This window comes from Dendrobates tinctorius, unplaced genomic scaffold, assembly GCF_039654945.1.
Source record: "Dendrobates tinctorius isolate UK_male_01 unplaced genomic scaffold, ASM3965494v1 ptg000014l, whole genome shotgun sequence".
NCBI lineage: Eukaryota > Metazoa > Chordata > Amphibia > Anura > Dendrobatidae > Dendrobates > Dendrobates tinctorius.
In genome coordinates this window covers 19,267,698-19,288,354 of record NW_027361682.1, presented here as the reverse complement: position 1 = coordinate 19,288,354, position 20,657 = coordinate 19,267,698, and the positions used below count along the sequence as shown (strand labels likewise).

The 20,657-nt window shown below is 45.9% G+C and overlaps 1 protein-coding gene across 1 annotated transcript; it reads left to right on the top strand.

Annotated features, from left to right (window-relative positions):
* Window positions 1-700: 700 nt before the first annotated feature.
* SOCS3 (suppressor of cytokine signaling 3) lies at window positions 701-3,490 on the top strand. Its single transcript, XM_073559927.1, has 2 exons — window positions 701-829; window positions 2,010-3,490. The coding sequence occupies exon 2, from the start codon at window positions 2,095-2,097 to the stop codon at window positions 2,677-2,679; it is 585 nt and encodes a 194-aa protein (XP_073416028.1). The 5' UTR covers window positions 701-829; window positions 2,010-2,094; the 3' UTR covers window positions 2,680-3,490.
* Window positions 3,491-20,657: the final 17,167 nt, after the last annotated feature.

The following is a 20,657-nucleotide window of genomic DNA, read 5'->3' as shown; positions in this document are numbered from 1 at the left end:
ATAACTTTTTTCCCATCCCTTTAAGAAAACAAGTAAAAAAAAAAGATTCTACTAATGAAAATGATATAAAACTAAATGTAAATTATATAGTTCTAAAGTAAGAGAGGAACTGAAAAAAAATATTTATTATTAATTACCAAAATTACCATAATTCATAAGAAGAACAACCAAAAAAACTATAAAAATAGCAATAATTATAATAAAAAAATGTAAAAAATAATAAAAAATTAAACATAATAGGGGATCAAAAAAGGAATAAGCTAGTTCATGCAAAATTACAAAGAAAAAAGAACCTTCACCGCAACTACTGATAATCTGCGCTTGTAGCAATAATTTCCTGTGAATGTCTTTGTTGCAATTTGCCAGAAAGTGACATTTTTTGAATGATAACAGTTCCAGAAAACTATGGACAGCCTGTAGTCAGGGTCTCGCTGTGTGTGTGTCCTTTGTGATTCTTGGAAGGAAACACTACTAGAGAATGGGAGAAACCTCTAAGCCCTGCCAGGAATAGGGAGGCAGGATCTGGCCCCCTGCCACCATAGCGAGCTGGGTGTATGATACAGGCCTGTTCCTGGAAGAGGCTCTTCCTGTAATGTTAATGCTGTGTATGGGGAAGAGGAGTGTCTGAGGAGGAGGAGGCGTGCGGGCTCAGATCACTATAAAAGTGTGTGTGTGTCAGCTCATGGAGTTGTATGCTCACATGTAACTTGGAGCAAGCACAACGTGGATTATTATAGTGTCCCTCGAAGCGGAATATTCCACTCTCTCCACATAGGATATTACAGGACCCCACAGCGGTAACTCAGCTGAACTTCTTCAGACGTGCTCGGTAAGAAATCTTGAGTCATAATCCATTTTGTAATTTAAAAAAATCTAAATTTTTTCAATAATAATAAATACATTCGATAAAAAAAATTATAAAAAAAATGAATATTTGGGAATTTTTTTTGCATTATTACTTTTTTCTAATACGAAAACAAAAATAAAATTAATAAAAAAAATTGTTGCTTGTTTTAAACTTAATTTAGAAATAATAATAATCGACATAAAAGAAAATGCAAAAATCTGATCGAAAAAGGTTGCATTTTTTATTTAATTTAGAAATAACATTTGGAATAATATCACAATGCAAACATCTAATTATTACTAAAAAAAAGATGTTTATTTATTTAAATTAGAAATAATAATAATTTAAAGAATTACAAAATGCAAAAATCAAATTAATAACAAAAGGCTGCATTTTTTTTATTTAAATTGGAAATAGGAATAATTGAGATGATAATAATAATAAAAAAAAAAATGCAACAATACTGGAGCAAAAGTTTAATCCACTAGGTTGGATGTGTTTTGAGTGTTGATTTTCTGTTTATTGTTTAACAAAAATTGTCAGTAAAAAAATATACTAAAAAAAAAAGCAAAAATCACATTTATAAAAAGAGTTGCCTTTTTTCATTTAAATTAGAAATAATAATTTTTTTATTATTGTATGTCAATGTACATGTTCTTGATAATGGCTACTGTGATAGGAAGTGTAGCAAGAGCTGAGTGTGCCATGTGTCACTGCGGCTCTGCTACATCGGTGGGGTCCGTTCAGCAATGCTGGATTTGTATGATTTAAGGGGTTAAGCGAAGGGTGATGTTGTATTTACTCAGTCTATTCTGGGAATGTTGGTGGTAGATACCTGGAACTATGCAAATGATAGGGCCGAGTGCAGCTGCTTTTACATGAAGTCTGACTGTATTCAAAAACTGGAAATTCAGGTGTGACTCCTTTACGGAAGCTGAGATATGGTTTTCTTTCTGTTGGGTTGGGGGGGTCTTCATATTAGTGGTCAGCCATGATTTTCTTCCCCGGTGACTATGATCTTAGGTTAGATAAGTTTCGACCACCTGCTTTCCGATATGAGAAGTCCGCCATACAGATCCCTGTATCTCAGCTTCCAGTTATAGGGAAATGCATTGTTTTCTCCATAGAAAATCCTAATCTCCTGCCTTTTTCTATTTTCCAGAAAACTGTAACAGGAATCAGCTTGGCGCTTCTCTGGAGGCACACCGGCTCCATCGTGACCCGAAGCAAAGCTGGCTCCCACCGTCATGGTCACTCAGAGCAAATTCCCGACTATGAGCCGGGTACTAGACTCCAACCTTCGGCTCAAGACCTTCACCTCTATAGTCGAGTACAACCTGGTGCTGAGTTCGGTACATAAGCTGCAGGAGAGCGGATTTTATTGGAGCACTGTATCCGGATCCCAAGCCAACTCACTCCTCCGTACCGAACCGGCGGGCACTTTCCTTATCCGGGACAGTTCGGATCACAGACACTTTTTCACCCTTAGCGTCAAAACCGAGTCCGGCACCAGGAACTTGCGCATTCAGTGCGATCCTTGCGGCTTCTCTTTGCAGACTGACCAACGCAGTTCGCAGCCGGTGCCGAGGTTCGACTGCGTACTAAAACTTCTCACCCATTATATGTCCACCAAAGCCAAGCGGTCTTATTACATCTACGCCGCTGGAGAGCGCGTCCCGTTATTGCTGTCTAGGCCTCTGTCCTCAAGTGTCTCCTCACTGCAACATCTCTGTCGAAAGGCTGTCAACGGGAAGCTGGAACAGTATGGTGCCAAGGAGAAACTTCCGCTGCCCATTAAGGACTTCTTAGAGGAATACGACTCCCCGGTATAATGAAGGAGCCACAATGGTGGTGGAAAGAGCACTATGGCTGACTGGAACCTCAAAGATCAACGACACTTTGAGCCAAGTGTTGGCGCTGATGCCAACTGATCACTATGGAAGAATCACCAAAGTGCCTACTAAGACGGAGACAGTCAAGGGGCCTAGACCTGACGTGACGCCAAACCAGAGACTGTTGAGGCTGTCAAGACCCCCAGCACCGCTGACCTTACCCTACTCCACATGTTTACATGGGTGCAGGACTATGTAGACTGCAGGTTTGGCTCTGGTCCCCTTCCCCTGGCACAAGACCAGAGCCAAGCACCCGCCTTGCACTGAATTTCCACATCGGTTATACAGAAGAAATATTTATTGTCACCGACGTAGCCTTAACCTGCTGGAAGAGCAAAAATAACCATGCACACCCCCTGTGGCAGTCCCACCGGCTGCAGCGTGACATACATATCAAAAATTTTTGCACAAATTTCCAGCAAGCGACTTGGCCTCTTACATTGAGGCATCTTCATGAAAAAAAACCTTGACTATAATGATGAGTGGGGAGTCGTAGGTGCTAGATGGAGGACACCGACGCCGTGTCCTGTCACCGCGGTGTGAATGTGAGCAGTCTGCATCAGGACGATATTGCACAAGAAGAGACTGGACCAGAATAACCCCATGTCCTAGGGCAGAATTTGCCATCGTGACCTCATTTATGTTTACATGGCGCCCCCTAAAGGCACCACTTATCTGGGACATTTGCACTAATTTATATTTTACATCGGGCTTTATAATTTATAATAAACAGAAGTATTTTTTTGCGGAAACAAAAGAAATTATCTGTTGTATTATGTATGTGTGTAATGTGTATGCATATATGTGGCTATATGTACGTGTGTGTATGTGTGTACATGGCTGTGTTAGTGTGCGTGTATATGGATGTGTTAGTGAGCGTGTATATGAATGTGTTAGTGTGCGTGTATATGGATGTGTTAGTGTGCGTGTATATGGCTGTGTTAGTGTGCGTGTATATGGATGTGTTAGTGTGCGTGTATATGGATGTGTTAGTGAGCGTGTATATGAATGTGTTAGTGTGCGTGTATATGGATGTGTTAGTGTGCGTGTATATGGCTGTGTTAGTGTGCGTGTATATGGATGTGTTAGTGTGTGTGTATATGGATGTGTTAGTGTGCGTGTACATGGATGTGTTAGTGTGCGTGTACATGGATGTGTTAGTGTGCGTGTATATGGCTGTGTTAGTGTGCGTGTATATGGATGTGTTAGTGAGCGTGTATATGGATGTGTTAGTGTGCGTGTACATGGATGTGTTAGTGTGCGTGTACATGGATGTGTTAGTGTGCGTGTACATGGATGTGTTAGTGTGCGTGTATATGGCTGTGTTAGTGAGCGTGTATATGGATGTGTTAGTGAGCGTGTATATGGATGTGTTAGTGTGCGTGTACATGGATGTGTTAGTGTGCGTGTATATGGATGTGTTAGTGTGCGTGTATATGGCTGTGTTGGTGTGCGTGTATATGGATGTGTTAGTGTGCGTGTACATGGATGTGTTAGTGTGCGTGTATATGGCTGTGTTAGTGAGCGTGTATATGGATGTTAGTGAGCGTGTATATGGATGTGTTAGTGAGCGTGTATATGGATGTGTTAGTGTGCGTGTATATGGCTGTGTTAGTGTGCGTGTATATGGATGTGTTAGTGTGCGTGTATATGAATGTGTTAGTGTGCGTGTATATGGATGTGTTAGTGTGCGTGTATATGGCTGTGTTAGTGTGCGTGTATATGGATGTGTTAGTGTGCGTGTATATGGATGTGTTAGTGAGCGTGTGTATGGATGTGTTAGTGTGCATGTACATGGATGTGTTAGTGTGCGTGTGTATGGATATGTTAGTGTGCATGTATATGGATGTGTTAGTGTGCATGTATATGGATGTGTTAGTGTGCATGTATATGGATGTGTTAGTGTGCATGTACATGGATGTGTTAGTGTGCGTGTATATGGATGTGTTAGTGTGCGTGTATATGGCTGTGTTAGTGTGCGTGTATATGGATGTGTTAGTGTGCGTGTATATGGATGTGTTAGTGTGCGTGTACATGAATGTGTTAGTGTGCGTGTATATGGATGTGTTAGTGTGCATGTATATGGATGTGTTAGTGTGCGTGTATATGGATGTGTTAGTGTGCGTGTATATGGATGTGTTAGTGTGCATGTATATGGATGTGTTAGTGTGCGTGTACATGGATGTGTTAGTGTGCGTGTGTATGGATGTGTTAGTGTGCGTGTATATGGATGTGTTAGTGTGCATGTATATGGATGTGTTAGTGTGCATGTACATGGATGTGTTAGTGTGCGTGTATATGGATGTGTTAGTGTGCGTGTATATGGATGTGTTAGTGTGCATGTATATGGATGTGTTAGTGTGCGTGTACATGGATGTGTTAGTGTGCGTGTGTATGGATGTGTTAGTGTGCGTGTATATGGATGTGTTAGTGTGCATGTATATGGATGTGTTAGTGTGCATGTACATGGATGTGTTAGTGTGCGTGTATATGGATGTGTTAGTGTGCGTGTATATGGCTGTGTTAGTGTGCGTGTATATGGATGTGTTAGTGTGCGTGTATATGGATGTGTTAGTGTGCGTGTACATGGATGTGTTAGTGTGCGTGTATATGGATGTGTTAGTGTGCATATACATGGATGTGTTAGTGTGCGTGTATATGGATGTGTTAGTGTGTGTGTATATGGATGTGTTAGTGTGCGTGTGTATGGATATGTTAGTGTGCATGTATATGGATGTGTTAGTGTGCATGTATATGGATGTGTTAGTGTGCATGTATATGGATGTGTTAGTGTGCGTGTATATGGATGTGTTAGTGTGCGTGTATATGGCTGTGTTAGTGTGCGTGTATATGGATGTGTTAGTGTGCGTGTATATGGATGTGTTAGTGTGCGTGTACATGGATGTGTTAGTGTGCGTGTATATGGATGTGTTAGTGTGCATATACATGGATGTGTTAGTGTGCGTGTATATGGATGTGTTAGTGTGTGTGTATATGGATGTGTTAGTGTGCGTGTGTATGGATATGTTAGTGTGCATGTATATGGATGTGTTAGTGTGCATGTATATGGATGTGTTAGTGTGCGTGTACATGGATGTGTTAGTGTGCGTGTATATGGATGTGTTAGTGTGCATATACATGGATGTGTTAGTGTGCGTGTATATGGATGTGTTAGTGTGTGTGTATATGGATGTGTTAGTGTGCGTGTGTATGGATATGTTAGTGTGCATGTATATGGATGTGTTAGTGTGCATGTACATGGATGTGTTAGTGTGCGTGTATATGGATGTGTTAGTGTGCATATACATGGATGTGTTAGTGTGCGTGTATATGGATGTGTTAGTGTGCATGTACATGGATGTGTTAGTGTGCGTGTGTATGGATATGTTAGTGTGCATGTATATGGATGTGTTAGTGTGCATGTATATGGATGTGTTAGTGTGCATGTATATGGATGTGTTAGTGTGCATGTACATGGATGTGTTAGTGTGCGTGTATATGGATGTGTTAGTGTGCGTGTATATGGCTGTGTTAGTGTGCGTGTATATGGATGTGTTAGTGTGCGTGTATATGGATGTGTTAGTGTGCATGTACATGAATGTGTTAGTGTGCGTGTATATGGATGTGTTAGTGTGCATGTATATGGATGTGTTAGTGTGCGTGTATATGGATGTGCTAGTGTGCGTGTATATGGATGTGTTAGTGTGCATGTATATGGATGTGTTAGTGTGCGTGTACATGGATGTGTTAGTGTGCGTGTGTATGGATGTGTTAGTGTGCGTGTATATGGATGTGTTAGTGTGCATGTATATGGATGTGTTAGTGTGCATGTACATGGATGTGTTAGTGTGCGTGTATATGGATGTGTTAGTGTGCGTGTATATGGATGTGTTAGTGTGCATGTATATGGATGTGTTAGTGTGCGTGTACATGGATGTGTTAGTGTGCGTGTGTATGGATGTGTTAGTGTGCGTGTATATGGATGTGTTAGTGTGCATGTATATGGATGTGTTAGTGTGCATGTACATGGATGTGTTAGTGTGCGTGTATATGGATGTGTTAGTGTGCGTGTATATGGCTGTGTTAGTGTGCGTGTGTATGGATGTGTTAGTGTGCGTGTATATGGCTGTGTTAGTGTACGTGTATATGGATGTGTTAGTGTGCATGTATATGGATGTGTTAGTGTGCGTGTGTATGGATGTGTTAGTGTGCGTGTGTATGGATGTGTTAGTGTGCGTGTGTATGGATGTGTTAGTGTGCATGTATATGGATGTGTTAGTGTGCATGTACATGGATGTGTTAGTGTGTGTGTATATATGAATATATTAGTGTGCGTTTATATGGACATTTTAGGCTATGTGCCCACGTAGCGATTTTTAAGCGTTTTTGCCGCGATTTTCGGCGCGAAAACGCTTAAAAATCGTGTACAGAACGCCCCCCATGTATTCCTATGGCATTCCGCACATGCTGTGCTAATGCTGCGCTTTTTTCCGCGGTGGAATCGCATCGCGGAAGAAATCGCAGCATGCTCATTCTTTTGTGCGGAATCGCAAAGAATTGCCGCGATTCCGCACCCATAGGAATGCATGAGAATCGCTGACTTCCCGCATGTGGCTATGTCCACCATGCGGGAAGTTAAGCATCTCATGTGCGGTTGGTACCCACGGTGTGGAGGAGAGGAGACTGTCCTCCAGGCCCTGGGTACCATACCCCTGTAAAAAAAAGAATAAAAAATCGGGGTATATTTACCTTCCGACGTCCCGCGCTGCATTCCCGGGCCTCAGCGTTCCCAGTAATGCCTTGCGGCAAGGTCCTGTGATGACGTAGTCTCGCGAGATCGCTATAGCAACGCGAGACTACGTCATCACAGGTCTCGCAAGGCATCGCTGGGAACGCTGAGGCCCGGGATGGCAGCGCGGGACGCGGAAGGTAAATATACCCCGATTTTTTATTTTTTATCATTTTTAACATTTTATCTTTTACTATTGATGCCGCATAGGCAGCCTCCATAGTAAAAAGCTGGTCACACTTGTCAAACACTATGTTTGACGAGTGTGACCAACCTGTCAATCACTTTCCAAGCGATGCTTCAAATCGCTTGGAAAGTGCTTGAATATCGCACGCGAAAATCGCGGTGAAATCGCGCGGAAAAAAACGTGCGATTTCTGGGAAGGAGTCCGGTTTTTAGTGAGCGTTTTAAAACGCTAGGTGGGCACATAGCCTTAATGTGCGTATATATGAATGTGTTAGTGTGCGTGTATATGGCTGTGTTGGTGTACGTGTATATGGATGAGTTAGTGTGCGTGTACATGGACATGTAAGTGTGCGTGTACATGGACGTGTTAGTGTGTGTACATACACGTGTTAGTGTGTGTGTATATGGGTGTATCAGAGTGGGTGTGTGTGTAATCTATTCTATTATTTCTAAACACTGTTTTTTGGTGATTTCTTTGTGTCCCCGTTCATACTGCACCCACACACTCACGATACACCATTTGAAAGGTAAACTTGCCCCCTTCAGCAAGAAAATAGCCAAACAAACCACACATCCACGATTTGATCACAAAATACAGTTTAAATATTAATTTTCATAAACCTGCAGTAAGGAAAAATGACCTGCAGGTGGCACCACAGTACTCCAAAGCACACTACCAACACATTTGTATACATGCACTGCTTTTTCGCTGATTACTTCTCCCCACACACACACATACACCATTTGAAAGGTAAACTTGCTCCCTTCAGCAAGAAAACAGCCAAACAAACCACACATTCACAATTTTATCACTAAATACAGTTTAAACATTCATTTTCATAAACCTGCAGAAAGACACAATGACCTGCAGGTGGCACCTCAACCGGAAGACATTTTTTGGCCTCTACTTATCAAACCAATTTATTGTATTACCAGTCTACATATATAAATACCTGTCTGTGTTCATCAGCTCATAAAATACATTTACATTTGACCAGCTTGCTTTTTCTGAAATTGCCTGCGCCCCGACGACCAATGTGCGAAAATTTTGCACAGGCCAAGCTAGTATAAATATATTACATATACTTTATGTGGATTTCTTAGTGTATCTGTGTCGGTGTGTGTGTAATATGTATATACTACATATGTGTGTATTTCTTAGTGTATCTGTGTCGGTGTGTGTGTAATATGTATATACTACATATGTGTGTATTTCTTAGTGTATCTGTGTCAGTGTGTGTGTAATATGTATATACTACATATGTGTGTATTTCTTAGTGTATCTGTGTCGGTGTGTGTGTAATATGTATATACTACATATGTGTGTATTTCTTAGTGTATCTGTGTCGGTGTGTGTGTAATATGTATATACTACATATGTGTGGATTTCTTAGTGTATCTGTGTCGGTGTGTGTGTAATATGTAAAGTGCTGCGGAATATGTTGGCGCTATATAAATAAAAATTATTATTATTATATTACATATGTGTGGATTTCTTAGTGTGTGTCTGAGTTGCTAGTGGCAGAGCAGAATATAATCCACTGCACTGATGCGCCTACAAGCACGCTATGTAGAAGACCACCCTTAGTTTTATCTGTCTCTGGGAAAGCTGGGTGACAACTTGAATGGCTACTATAAGCGCAGGGTTAACAGGCGAGGCCGTCTCCTTCAGGGAAGTCATCCCTTCCTCTGTCACAGCTAGGAATGCTGCCCGTGCGTCATAATCCGTAATTATATTCCTGTTAGCGCCGCCTCGGACGCACTTCCTTGTTTCCATGACAACAAGACCATTGAGGAAACATACGGATTCCTATCTGGGTGCCAGGAAATGTAGAAGGGGGAGCGGGGAGGAAGCTCTGTGGTCGGGATCCCAAACACCTGTATGAACAAGGCCTGTGAAGCCAGAGGTGCCGTGCCAGGCGCTTCTATCGACTCTGTGTCTGGGCGCAGGGTTACCCCAGGCGCTGCCATCACACAATCGGACCATTGTCGCAGTCAGCTCCTCCTGAAGATAAACTCTGGGATTTGTTGTTCTCTGTTGTCAGCCAAAATGAGGAGCAAAATCTTTTTGCCTCCAAATAATCTCTACTTTATGTCATCCAGCTTTACCTAGCCCCTGCAATCTCTAAACTATCCAGCTTTCCATAGACCCCTTAAACTCCATGTCATCCATCTTTCCCTTGCCCCATAACCTCTGTCATTCAGCTTTCCCTAGTCCCCATAATCTGTCATCCAGTTTTCCCCTAGCTCTCATAACGTTTGTTATCCAGCTTTCCCTAACCCCTATAATTTCTATATCATCCAGCTTCCCCTAGCCTCCATAATCTTTATATCATCCAGCTTTCCCTAGCCCTCATAATCTCTATATCAACCAGGTTTCCCTAGCCCCTGTAATCTCTATATCATCCAACTTTCCCTAGTCTCCATAATCTCTATATCATCCATCTTTCCCTAGCCCCGTAATCACTATATCATCCAGCTTTCCCTAACCCCCGTAATCTCTATATCATCCAGCTTTCCATAGCCCCTGTAATCTCTATATCATCCAGCTTTCCTAGCCTCCATAATCTCTATATCACCCAGCTTTCCCTAGCCCCTGTAATCTCTATATCATCCAGCTTTCCCTAGTCTCCATAATCTCTATATCATCCAGCTTTCCCTAGCCCCTGTAATCTCTATATCATCCAGCTTTCCCTAGCCCCCGTAATCTCTATATCATCCAGATGTCCCTAGTCTCCATAATCTCTATATCATCCAGCTCTCCCTAGCCCCTGTAATCTCTATATCATCCAGCTTTCCCTAGTCTCCATAATCTCTATTTCATCCAGCTTTCCTTAGCCCCGTCATCTCTATATCATCCAGCTTTCCCTAGCCCCTGTAATCTCTTTATCATCCAGCTTTCCATAGCCCCCGTAATCTCTATATCATCCTGCTTTCCTAGCCTCCATAATCTCTATATCGTCCAGCTTTCCCTAGCCCCTGTAATCTCTATATCACCCAGCTTTCCCTAGCCCCTGTAATCTCTATATCATCCAGCTTTCCCTAGTCTCCATAATCTCTATATAATCCAGCTTTTCCTAGCCCCTGTAATCTCTATATCATCCAGCTTTCCCTAGCCCCTGTAATCTCTATATCATCCAGCTTTCCCTAGCCCTCGTAATCTCTATATCATCCAGCTTTCCTTAGCCCACATAAAGTTTGTCATCCATCTTTCCCTTACCTCCATTATCTCTGCCATCCAGTTTTCCCCAGCCCCCATAGTCTCTACTATGTCATCCATCTTTTTTTCCCTTACCCCCACAATCTCTACTTTATTTCATCCTGCTTTCCCATCCCACTGAATGGCAAAAATCACAGAAACCCCAGAACAATTCTGACAACACATTAGGGAATTGCTGTCTAAGGCTGTGTGCAGACACTGTGGAATCCGCTGCGGATTCATCCGCGCGGATTTTGCAAAAACCGCAGATAAAACCACAGGTCAAATGACCTGCGGTTTATCTGCGGATTTGCCTGCGGTTTATCATCTCCACAATGGTGGAAATAGGAAACCGCTGCGGATTCCGCAGAAAGAATTGACATGTCAATTCTTTCTGCGGTTTCAAAACCGCAGGAAAACTGCGCGGAAAAAATCCGCATCGTCTGCACAGCAGATTTTGTTTCCCATTCAATTGACTGGTACTGTACACCGCAGCTAAAACTGCTGCGGGAACCGCAGCAGAAACCGCAGCGTGTGCACACAGCCTAAGCGATTACTTCGGATGACCGTCCCCCCCAAGGCCAGCTTGGCCTGTTACTCATGTGTGACTACAAATGACGGCCACTTTACAGGAATAGGTTTCTTAAGTGTTCGCTCCGTGGATGCAGCATTCCCAGAAGCCCTCTCCAGCGGCAGGGAAGGGCATGCGGAGGGGAAGGGGGATTACGACACGTTTGTTTTGGGACCGCCATGGTTACAGGCTCATTTTCGCCCAGTTTCCAAAACGCTTACAGAAATGTTTCCACACCGGATTCCTGAAGCGTGCGCTCATGGCAGAAAACAGCTGCGGGGCGAGGAACCCTGGGATGGGGCGACTGTGGGATCAACGGAGGAAATGACCGAGGGGAATCCCTGTCCTAGAGATAAAGCAAACACACAGCGTCGTCTGCACATACTGTCCTAGTGATCATTGGTGGCCCCTATGGATACAGCTGGGGACCACCTGCATAATGCTGCCCTTGATGGGATAAATATTTCTGCCTGGAATATCCCTTTAATTCAATTCTGCTTTATCAAAGTATCAGATTTATAGCAAACTAGCTGAAGAGCCCGGCGCTACGGTTAGTTTTAACAAATTATAATAATTATACAATATCTATATACTGTATATAAAGCTGAGTGTAGAGCCCCGCCCATTCCACATAGCCACATTCACTATAATATCCCACATCATCCCGTCAGCTAGAGCCACCGGACTACTACCCCTAATATCCCCCATCATCCCGTCAGCCAGAGCCACCGGACTACTACCCCTAATATCCCACATCATCCAGTCACAGCCGCCGGACCACTACCCCTAATGTCCCACATCATTCTGTCAGCGCCACCGGACTACTACCCCTAATATCCCACGTCATCCCATCAGCAAGAGCTACTGGACTACTACCCCTAATATCCCACATCATCCCGTCAGCCAGAGCTACTGGACTACTACCACTAATATCCCACATCATCCCATCAGAGCCACTGGACTACTACCCCTAATATCCCACATCATCCCATCAGCCAGAGCCACCGGACTACTCCCCCTAATATCCCACATCATCCTGTCAGCCAGAGCTACTGGACTAGTACCCATAATATTCCAAATCATCCCATCAGCCAGAGCCACTGGACTACTACCCCTAATGTCCCACATCATTCTGTCAGCCAGAGCCACCGGACTACTACCCCTAATATCCCACATCATCCCGTCAGCCAGAGCCACCGGACTATTACCCCTAACATCCCACATCATCCCGTCAGCCAGAGCCACCGGACTACTACTCCTAATATCCCACATCATCCCATCAGCCAGAGCCACCGGACGACTACTCCTAATATCCCACATCGTCCCGTCAGCCAGAGCCACCGGACTACTACCCCTAATATCCCACATCGTCCCGTCAGCCAGAGCCACCGGACTACTACTCCTAATATCCCACATCATCCCGTCAGCCAGAGCCACCGGACTACTACCCCTAATATCCCACATCATCCCGTCAGCCAGAGCCACCGGACTATTACCCCTAACATCCCACATCATCCCGTCAGCCAGAGCCACCGGACTACTACTCCTAATATCCCACATCATCCCATCAGCCAGAGCCACCGGACTACTACTCCTAATATCCCACATCATCCCGTCAGCCAGAGCCACCGGACTACTACCACTAATATCCCACATCATCCCGTCAGCCAGAGCCACTGGACTACTACTCCTAATATCCCACATCATCCCGTCAGCCACAGCCACCGGACTACTACCACTAATATCCCACATCATCCCGTCAGTCAGAGCCACCAGACTACTACCACTAATATCCCACATCATCCCATCAGCCAGAGCCACCGGACTATTACCCCTAATATCCCACATCATCCCGTCAGCCAGAGTCACCGGACTACTACCCCTAATATCCCACATAATCCCGTCTGTCAGACCCACCGGACTATTACCCCTAATATCCCACATCATCCCGTCAGCCAGAGCCACCGGACTATTACCCCTAATATCCCACATCATCCCGTCAGCCAGAGCCACCAGACTATTACCCCTAATATCCCACATCATCCCGTCAGCCAGAGCCACCGGACTATTACCCCTAATATCCCACATCATCCCGTCAGCCAGAGCCACCAGACTATTTCCCCTAATATCCCACATCATCCCGTCAGCCAGAGCCACCGGACTACTACCTCTAATATCCCACATCATCCCGTCAGAGCCACCGGACTACTATCACTAATATCCCACATCATCCCGTCAGCCAGAGCCACCGGACTATTACCCCTAATATCCCACATCATCCCGTCAGCCAGAGCCACCGGACTACTATCACTAATATCCCACATCATCCCGTCAGCCAGAGACACCGGACTATTACCCCTAATATCCCACATCATCCCGTCAGCCAGAGTCACCGGACTACTACCACTAATATTCCACATCATCCCGTCAGAGCCACCGGACTATTACCCCTAATATCCCACATCGTCCCGTCAGCCAGAGCCACCGGACTACTACCCCTAATATCCCACATCATCCCGTCAGCCAGAGCCACCAGACTACTACCACTAATATCCCACATCATCCCATCAGCCAGAGCCACCGGACTATTACCCCTAATATCCCACATCATCCCGTCAGCCAGAGTCACCGGACTACTACCCCTAATATCCCACATCATCCCGTCAGCCAGAGTCACCGGACTACTACCCCTAATATCCCACATCATACCGTCAGTCAGAGACGCCGGACTATTACCCCTAATATCCCACATCATCCCGTCAGCCAGAGCCACCGGACTATTACCCCTAATATCCCACATCATCCCGTCAGCCAGAGCCACCAGACTATTACCCCTAATATCCCACATCATCCCGTCAGCCAGAGTCACCGGACTACTCCCCCTAATATCCCACATCATCCCGTCAGCCAGAGCCACCGGACTACTATCACTAATATCCCACATCATCCCGTCAGCCAGAGCCACCAGACTATTACCCCTAATATCCCACATCATCCCGTCAGCCAGAGCCACCAGACTATTACCCCTAATATCCCACATCATCCCATCAGCCAGAGCCACCGGACTACTACCACTAATATCCCACATCATCCCGTCAGCCAGAGTCACCGGACTACTACCACTAATATTCCACATCATCCCGTCAGAGCCACCGGACTATTACCCCTAATATCCCACATCGTCCCGTCAGCCAGAGCCACCGGACTACTACCCCTAATATCCCACATCATCCCGTCAGCCAGAGCCACCGGACAACTACCCCTAATATCCCACATCATCCCGTCAGCCAGAGCCACCAGACTATTACCCCTAATATCCCACATCATCCCGTCAGCCAGAGTCACCGGACTACTACCCCTAATATCCCACATCATCCCGTCAGCCAGAGTCACCGGACTACTACCCCTAATATCCCACATCATACCGTCAGTCAGAGACGCCGGACTATTACCCCTAATATCCCACATCATCCCGTCAGCCACAGCCACCGGACTACTACCACTAATATCCCACATCATCCCGTCAGTCAGACCCACCGGACTATTACCCCTAATATCCCACATCATCCCGTCAGCCAGAGCCACCGGACTATTACCCCTAATATCCCACATCATCCCGTCAGCCAGAGCCACCAGACTATTTCCCCTAATATCCCACATCATCCCGTCAGCCAGAGCCACCGGACTACTACCTCTAATATCCCACATCATCCCGTCAGAGCCACCGGACTACTATCACTAATATCCCACATCATCCCGTCAGCCAGAGCCACCGGACTATTACCCCTAATATCCCACATCATCCCGTCAGCCAGAGCCACCGGACTACTATCACTAATATCCCACATCATCCCGTCAGCCAGAGACACCGGACTATTACCCCTAATATCCCACATCATCCCGTCAGCCAGAGTCACCGGACTACTACCACTAATATTCCACATCATACCGTCAGAGCCACCGGACTATTACCCCTAATATCCCACATCGTCCCGTCAGCCAGAGCCACCGGACTACTACCCCTAATATCCCACATCATCCCGTCAGCCAGAGCCACCAGACCACTACCACTAATATCCCACATCATCCCATCAGCCAGAGCCACCGGACTATTACCCCTAATATCCCACATCATCCCGTCAGCCAGAGTCACCGGACTACTACCCCTAATATCCCACATCATCCCGTCAGCCAGAGTCACCGGACTACTACCCCTAATATCCCACATCATCCCGTCAGTCAGAGACGCCGGACTATTACCCCTAATATCCCACATCATCCCGTCAGCCAGAGCCAACGGACTATTACCCCTAATATCCCACATCATCCCGTCAGCCAGAGCCACCAGACTACTACCACTAATATCCCACATCATCCCGTCAGCCAGAGTCACCGGACTACTACCACTAATATTCCACATCATCCCGTCAGAGCCACCGGACTATTACCCCTAATATCCCACATCGTCCCGTCAGCCAGAGCCACCGGACTACTACCCCTAATATCCCACATCATCCCGTCAGCCAGAGCCACCGGACAACTACCCCTAATATCCCACATCATCCCGTCAGCCAGAGCCACCAGACTATTACCCCTAATATCCCACATCATCCCGTCAGCCAGAGCCACCGGACTACTACTCCTAATATCCCACATCATCCTGTCAGCCAGAGCCACCGGACTACTACTCCTAATATCCCACATCATCCCGTCAGCCAGAGCCACCGGACTACTATCCCTAATATCCCACATCATCCTGTCAGCCAGAGCCACCGGACTACTACCCCTAATATCCCACATCATCCAGTCAGCCAGAGCCACTGGACTACCAATCCTAATATCCCACATCATCCCGTCAGCCACAGCCACCGGACTACTACCACTAATATCCCACATCATCCCGTCAGCCAGAGCCACCAGACTACTACCACTAATATCCCACATCATCCCATCAGCCAGAGCCACCAGACTATTACCCCTAATATCCCACATCATCCCGTCAGCCTGGGGTCAGAACCAGAGCGCTGAGTGGAACAGTCCTAACTTCCATACCGGGGATCCCTTTGATAGAAGCCTGGGGTGAGAATCAGAGTGCTGAGGGATTTACCCTAACTTCCCTACCGGAGATCCCTTTAAGAGAGGCCTGGGGTCAGTACCAAAGCACAGTTTGGATTTGCCCTCACTTCCATAACGGGGATCCCTTTAAGAGAGGACAGGGGTCAGAACCAAAGTGCTGAGTGGAATTACCCTAACTTCCATACTGGGGATCCCTTTAATAGAGGCCTGGGGTCAGTACCAGAGCATTTGAAGGCAATTGCCCTGACTTCTTCGGGGATCCCTTTAAGAGAGCCTGAGGTCAGAACCAAAGTGCTGAGTGGAATTGCCCTAACTTCCATACTGGGGATCCCTTTAATAGAGGCCTGGGGTCAGAGCCAATGCGCTGGATGGATTTGACCTGACTTCCATACCAATGATCTCTTTAATAGAAGCCTGGGGTCAGAATCAGAGCGCTGAGGGATTTGCCCTGACTTCCATGCCGGAGATCCCTTTAAGAGGGAAGATGTGCCTATGGGATGGAGGATGTGTGATGGGGATATGGGCACGAGAGGGGGTGATTCATTTCTGTCATGTGCTCTCTGCTCCTTTCTGGGGGACAGACAATGGCTGGGAGTTTATGTTCCCAGGGATGCTAGATTTCTCCCACCCAGACAGTGTCTGCTGAGGTGTTGGCGTGGAGTGGGAAAACTCTTGCTCATAGCAACCAATCACAGCTCAGCTTCTTTTAAAAAGCTCTGGTGAAATGAAAGATGCATTGTGATTGGTTGGTGATACACACATACATTCAATTTTATATATATAGACTAGCTGAAGAGCCTGGCGTTGCCCGGGCATAGCAACTGCCATCCTGCTCTCTCCTTCCGCAGCCCCGCTTTCCACTCGTCGTCCCGCTCTGTCCCTCTGAAGCCCAGCTCTCCACCTGCCGTCCCGCATTCTCCCTCAGCAGCCCCTCTCTCCATCCACCGTCCCGCTCTCTCCCTCCGCAGCCCCGCTTTCCACTCGTCGTCCCGCACTGTACCTCTGAACCCCAGCTCTCCACCTGCTGTACCGCATTCTCCCTCAGCAGCCTCTCTCTCCATCCACCGTCCCGCTCTCTAACTCCGCAGCCCGGCTCTCCACTCGCCGTCCCGCTCTGTCCCTCCTATGCCCAGTTCTCCACCCGCTGTCCCACATTCTCCCTCAGCAGCCCCGCTCTCCACTCGCCGTCCCACTCTGTCCCTCATAGGCCCAGCTCTCCACCTGCCATCCCGCATTCTCCATCAGCAGCCCCTCTCTCCATCCACCATCCCACTCTCTCCCTCCGCAGCCCTGCTTTCTACTCGCCATCCCGCCTGTCCCTCTGAACCCCAGCTCTCCACCTGCCGTCCCGCATTCTCCCTCAGCACCCCGCAGCCCCTCTCTCCATCCACCGTCCCACTCTCTCCCTCCGCAGCCCTGCTTTTCACTCGCCGTCCCACTCTGTCCCTCTGAACCCCAGCTCTCCACCTGCCGTCCCGTATTCTCCCTCAGCAGCCCCTTTCTGCATCCACCGTCCCGCTCTCTCCCTCCCAAGCCCAGCTCTCCACCTGCACTTTCCCTCTGCAAACCCGCTCTCCAGCTGCCAGTGGGTGGGGCTATGTGGAGTGGGCGTGTCTTGATACATACACACACATACATACACTCAGCTTTATATATAAGATATCCAAGATGGCTGCCTACACTGTGTTCCAAATTATTATGCAAATTGGATTTAAGTGTCATAAAGATGTTATTTTTTGTTTTTCAAATAAACTCATAGATGGTATTGTGTATCAGGGCTCTTTGGATCACTGAAATCAATCTCAAATGCCTGTGATAATTAGTTTACCGGGTGAGCTCAATTAAAAGAAAACTACTTAAGAATGATGTTCCACATTATTAAGCAGGGCACAGGTTTCAAGGAATTTAGGAAAGAAAAAGGATCTCTCTGCTGCTGAAAAGCATCAAATAGTGCTATGCCTTGGTCAAGAGATGAAAACTTTAGATATTTCCCAAAAATGTAAACGTGATCATTGTACTGTTAAGAGATTTGTGGTTGATTCTGAGCACAGACATGTTTGTGCTGATAAAGGCAGAATGAGGAAGGTTTCTGCCAGGCAAGTTCATTGGATTAAGAGAGTGGCTGCTAAAAAGCCATTACAAACCAGCAAACAGATATTTAAAGCTGCTGGTGCCTCTGGAGTCCCTCGAACCTCAAGGTGTAGGATCCTTCAAAGGCTTGCTGTGATGCATAAATCTACTATTCGGTCACCCTTAAACAGTGTTCACAAGCAGAAATGGTTGCAGTGGGCCCAGACATACATGAAGACTAATTTTCAAACAGTCTTGTTTACTGATGAGTGTCGAGCAACCCTGGATGGTCCAGATGGATGGAGTAGTGGATGGTTGGTGGATGGCCACTATGTCCCAACAAGGCTGCGACGTCAGCAAGGAGGTGGAAGAGTCATGTTTTGGTCCGGAATCATGGGGAAACAGCTGGTAGGGCTCTTTAAGGTTCCTGAAGGTGTGAAAATGACCTCTGCAAAGTATATCGAGTTTCTGACTGACAGCTGTCTTCCATGGTATAAAAAGCAGAAACGTGCCTTCAGGAACAAAATCATCTTCATGCATGACAATGCACCATCTCATGCTGCAAAGAATACCTCTGAGTCATTGACTGCTATGGGCATAAAAGGAGAGAAACTCATGGTGTGGCCACCATCTTCCCCTGACCTCAACTCTGTAGAGAACCTTTGGAGTATCATCAAGCAAAAGATCTATGAGGGTGGGAGGCAGTTCACATCAAGACAGCAGCTCTGGGAGGCTATTCTGACTTCATGCAAAGAAATCCAAGCAGAAACTCTCCAAAAACTCCCAAGTTCAATGGATGCAAGAATTGTGAAGGTGATGTCACAGAAGGGTTCCTATGTTAACATGTAACTTGGCCTGTTAAGCTATTTAACTCCAAAATTCCTTTTTGTTCAGTGAATGTGACCTCCTAATGCTGCAAATTCCACAAATGAGCATTTTCAGTTCTTTAAAACATATCAAATGTTTAGAAATTCTACTGTGCCTAATAATTTGGAACAGTGCAATTTGAGCTTTTATTCATGTTGGAGATTATACTGTTATTATTGGGAGGTTTCTTCAATAAAATTTGATGTATACTCTAACCGGTGATGACTTTTATTAGACTGACTGTCATTTGTACCGACTATTTAGGAAAATCAGAGAAAAATATCATTTGCATAATAATTTGGAACACAGTGTATACCGATCCTTTAAGGTGTCTCCACTCAGCTGTAATAGGGTCACAGATTTTTTTTTAAGGCCCATCGGGTTCCCATCACCAACACATAGTCTAATAAGGGTATGTGCACACGGTGCGGATCCTGCTGCGGATCTGCAGCGTTTCAGGCTCTGTGGGTCCACAGCAGATTTAGGTGCGCTGTACAGTACCATTGTTTTCAAAGGTAAACTGGAAAACGCTGTGCACATGCTGTTGATTTTTCCGCGCGGATTTGCTGCGGTTTACAATCCACAGCATGTCAATTCTTTCGTGCAGAACCGCTGCGGTTTCACACCTCATCCATTATGAGGTGTGAAACCGCAGGGCAAAACCGCAGGCAATCTATCTGCGGATTTTACTACAAAATCCACACCACCAAAAAAACTCTGTGTGCACTTACCCTTAGCAAAATCTGCGCGGAAAATTCCACAGCAGAATCCGCACCGTGTGCACATAGCCTAAAGGTTTATTCCCATCTTGTCGGCTAGCGCTTATACACTAAATACAAGCCATTCTGCAATTTACTGCTTACTAAACCTCTCAGCGGTTCTTGAGATACTAACACTATTCTTTTGTTTACATCGTGTTGCCCTTGGAGACCGACCACCGCTGCTAAACAGTGAAACACATGCAGTGCTTACAAGCTTGTACGCACTCTTTTGAAACTGCCCAGGATCGCTGGCGCTCGCTGTTACCTCCTAATCCCGGCCAGCTTCATCTCAGTGCTCACAGCTAGACAGCAGCGGTGGTCGGTCTCCTAGGCAACAAACAGAAGTGTTAATAACTCAAGAACTGCGGCAAATTTTAACAAGGAGTAAATTCCAAAAGT

Excerpts from the sequence above, each read along its gene's own strand:
- SOCS3 (XM_073559927.1), top strand. The coding sequence starts at position 2,095 with ATGGTCACTCAGAGCAAATTCCCGACTATGAGCCGGGTACTAGACTCC.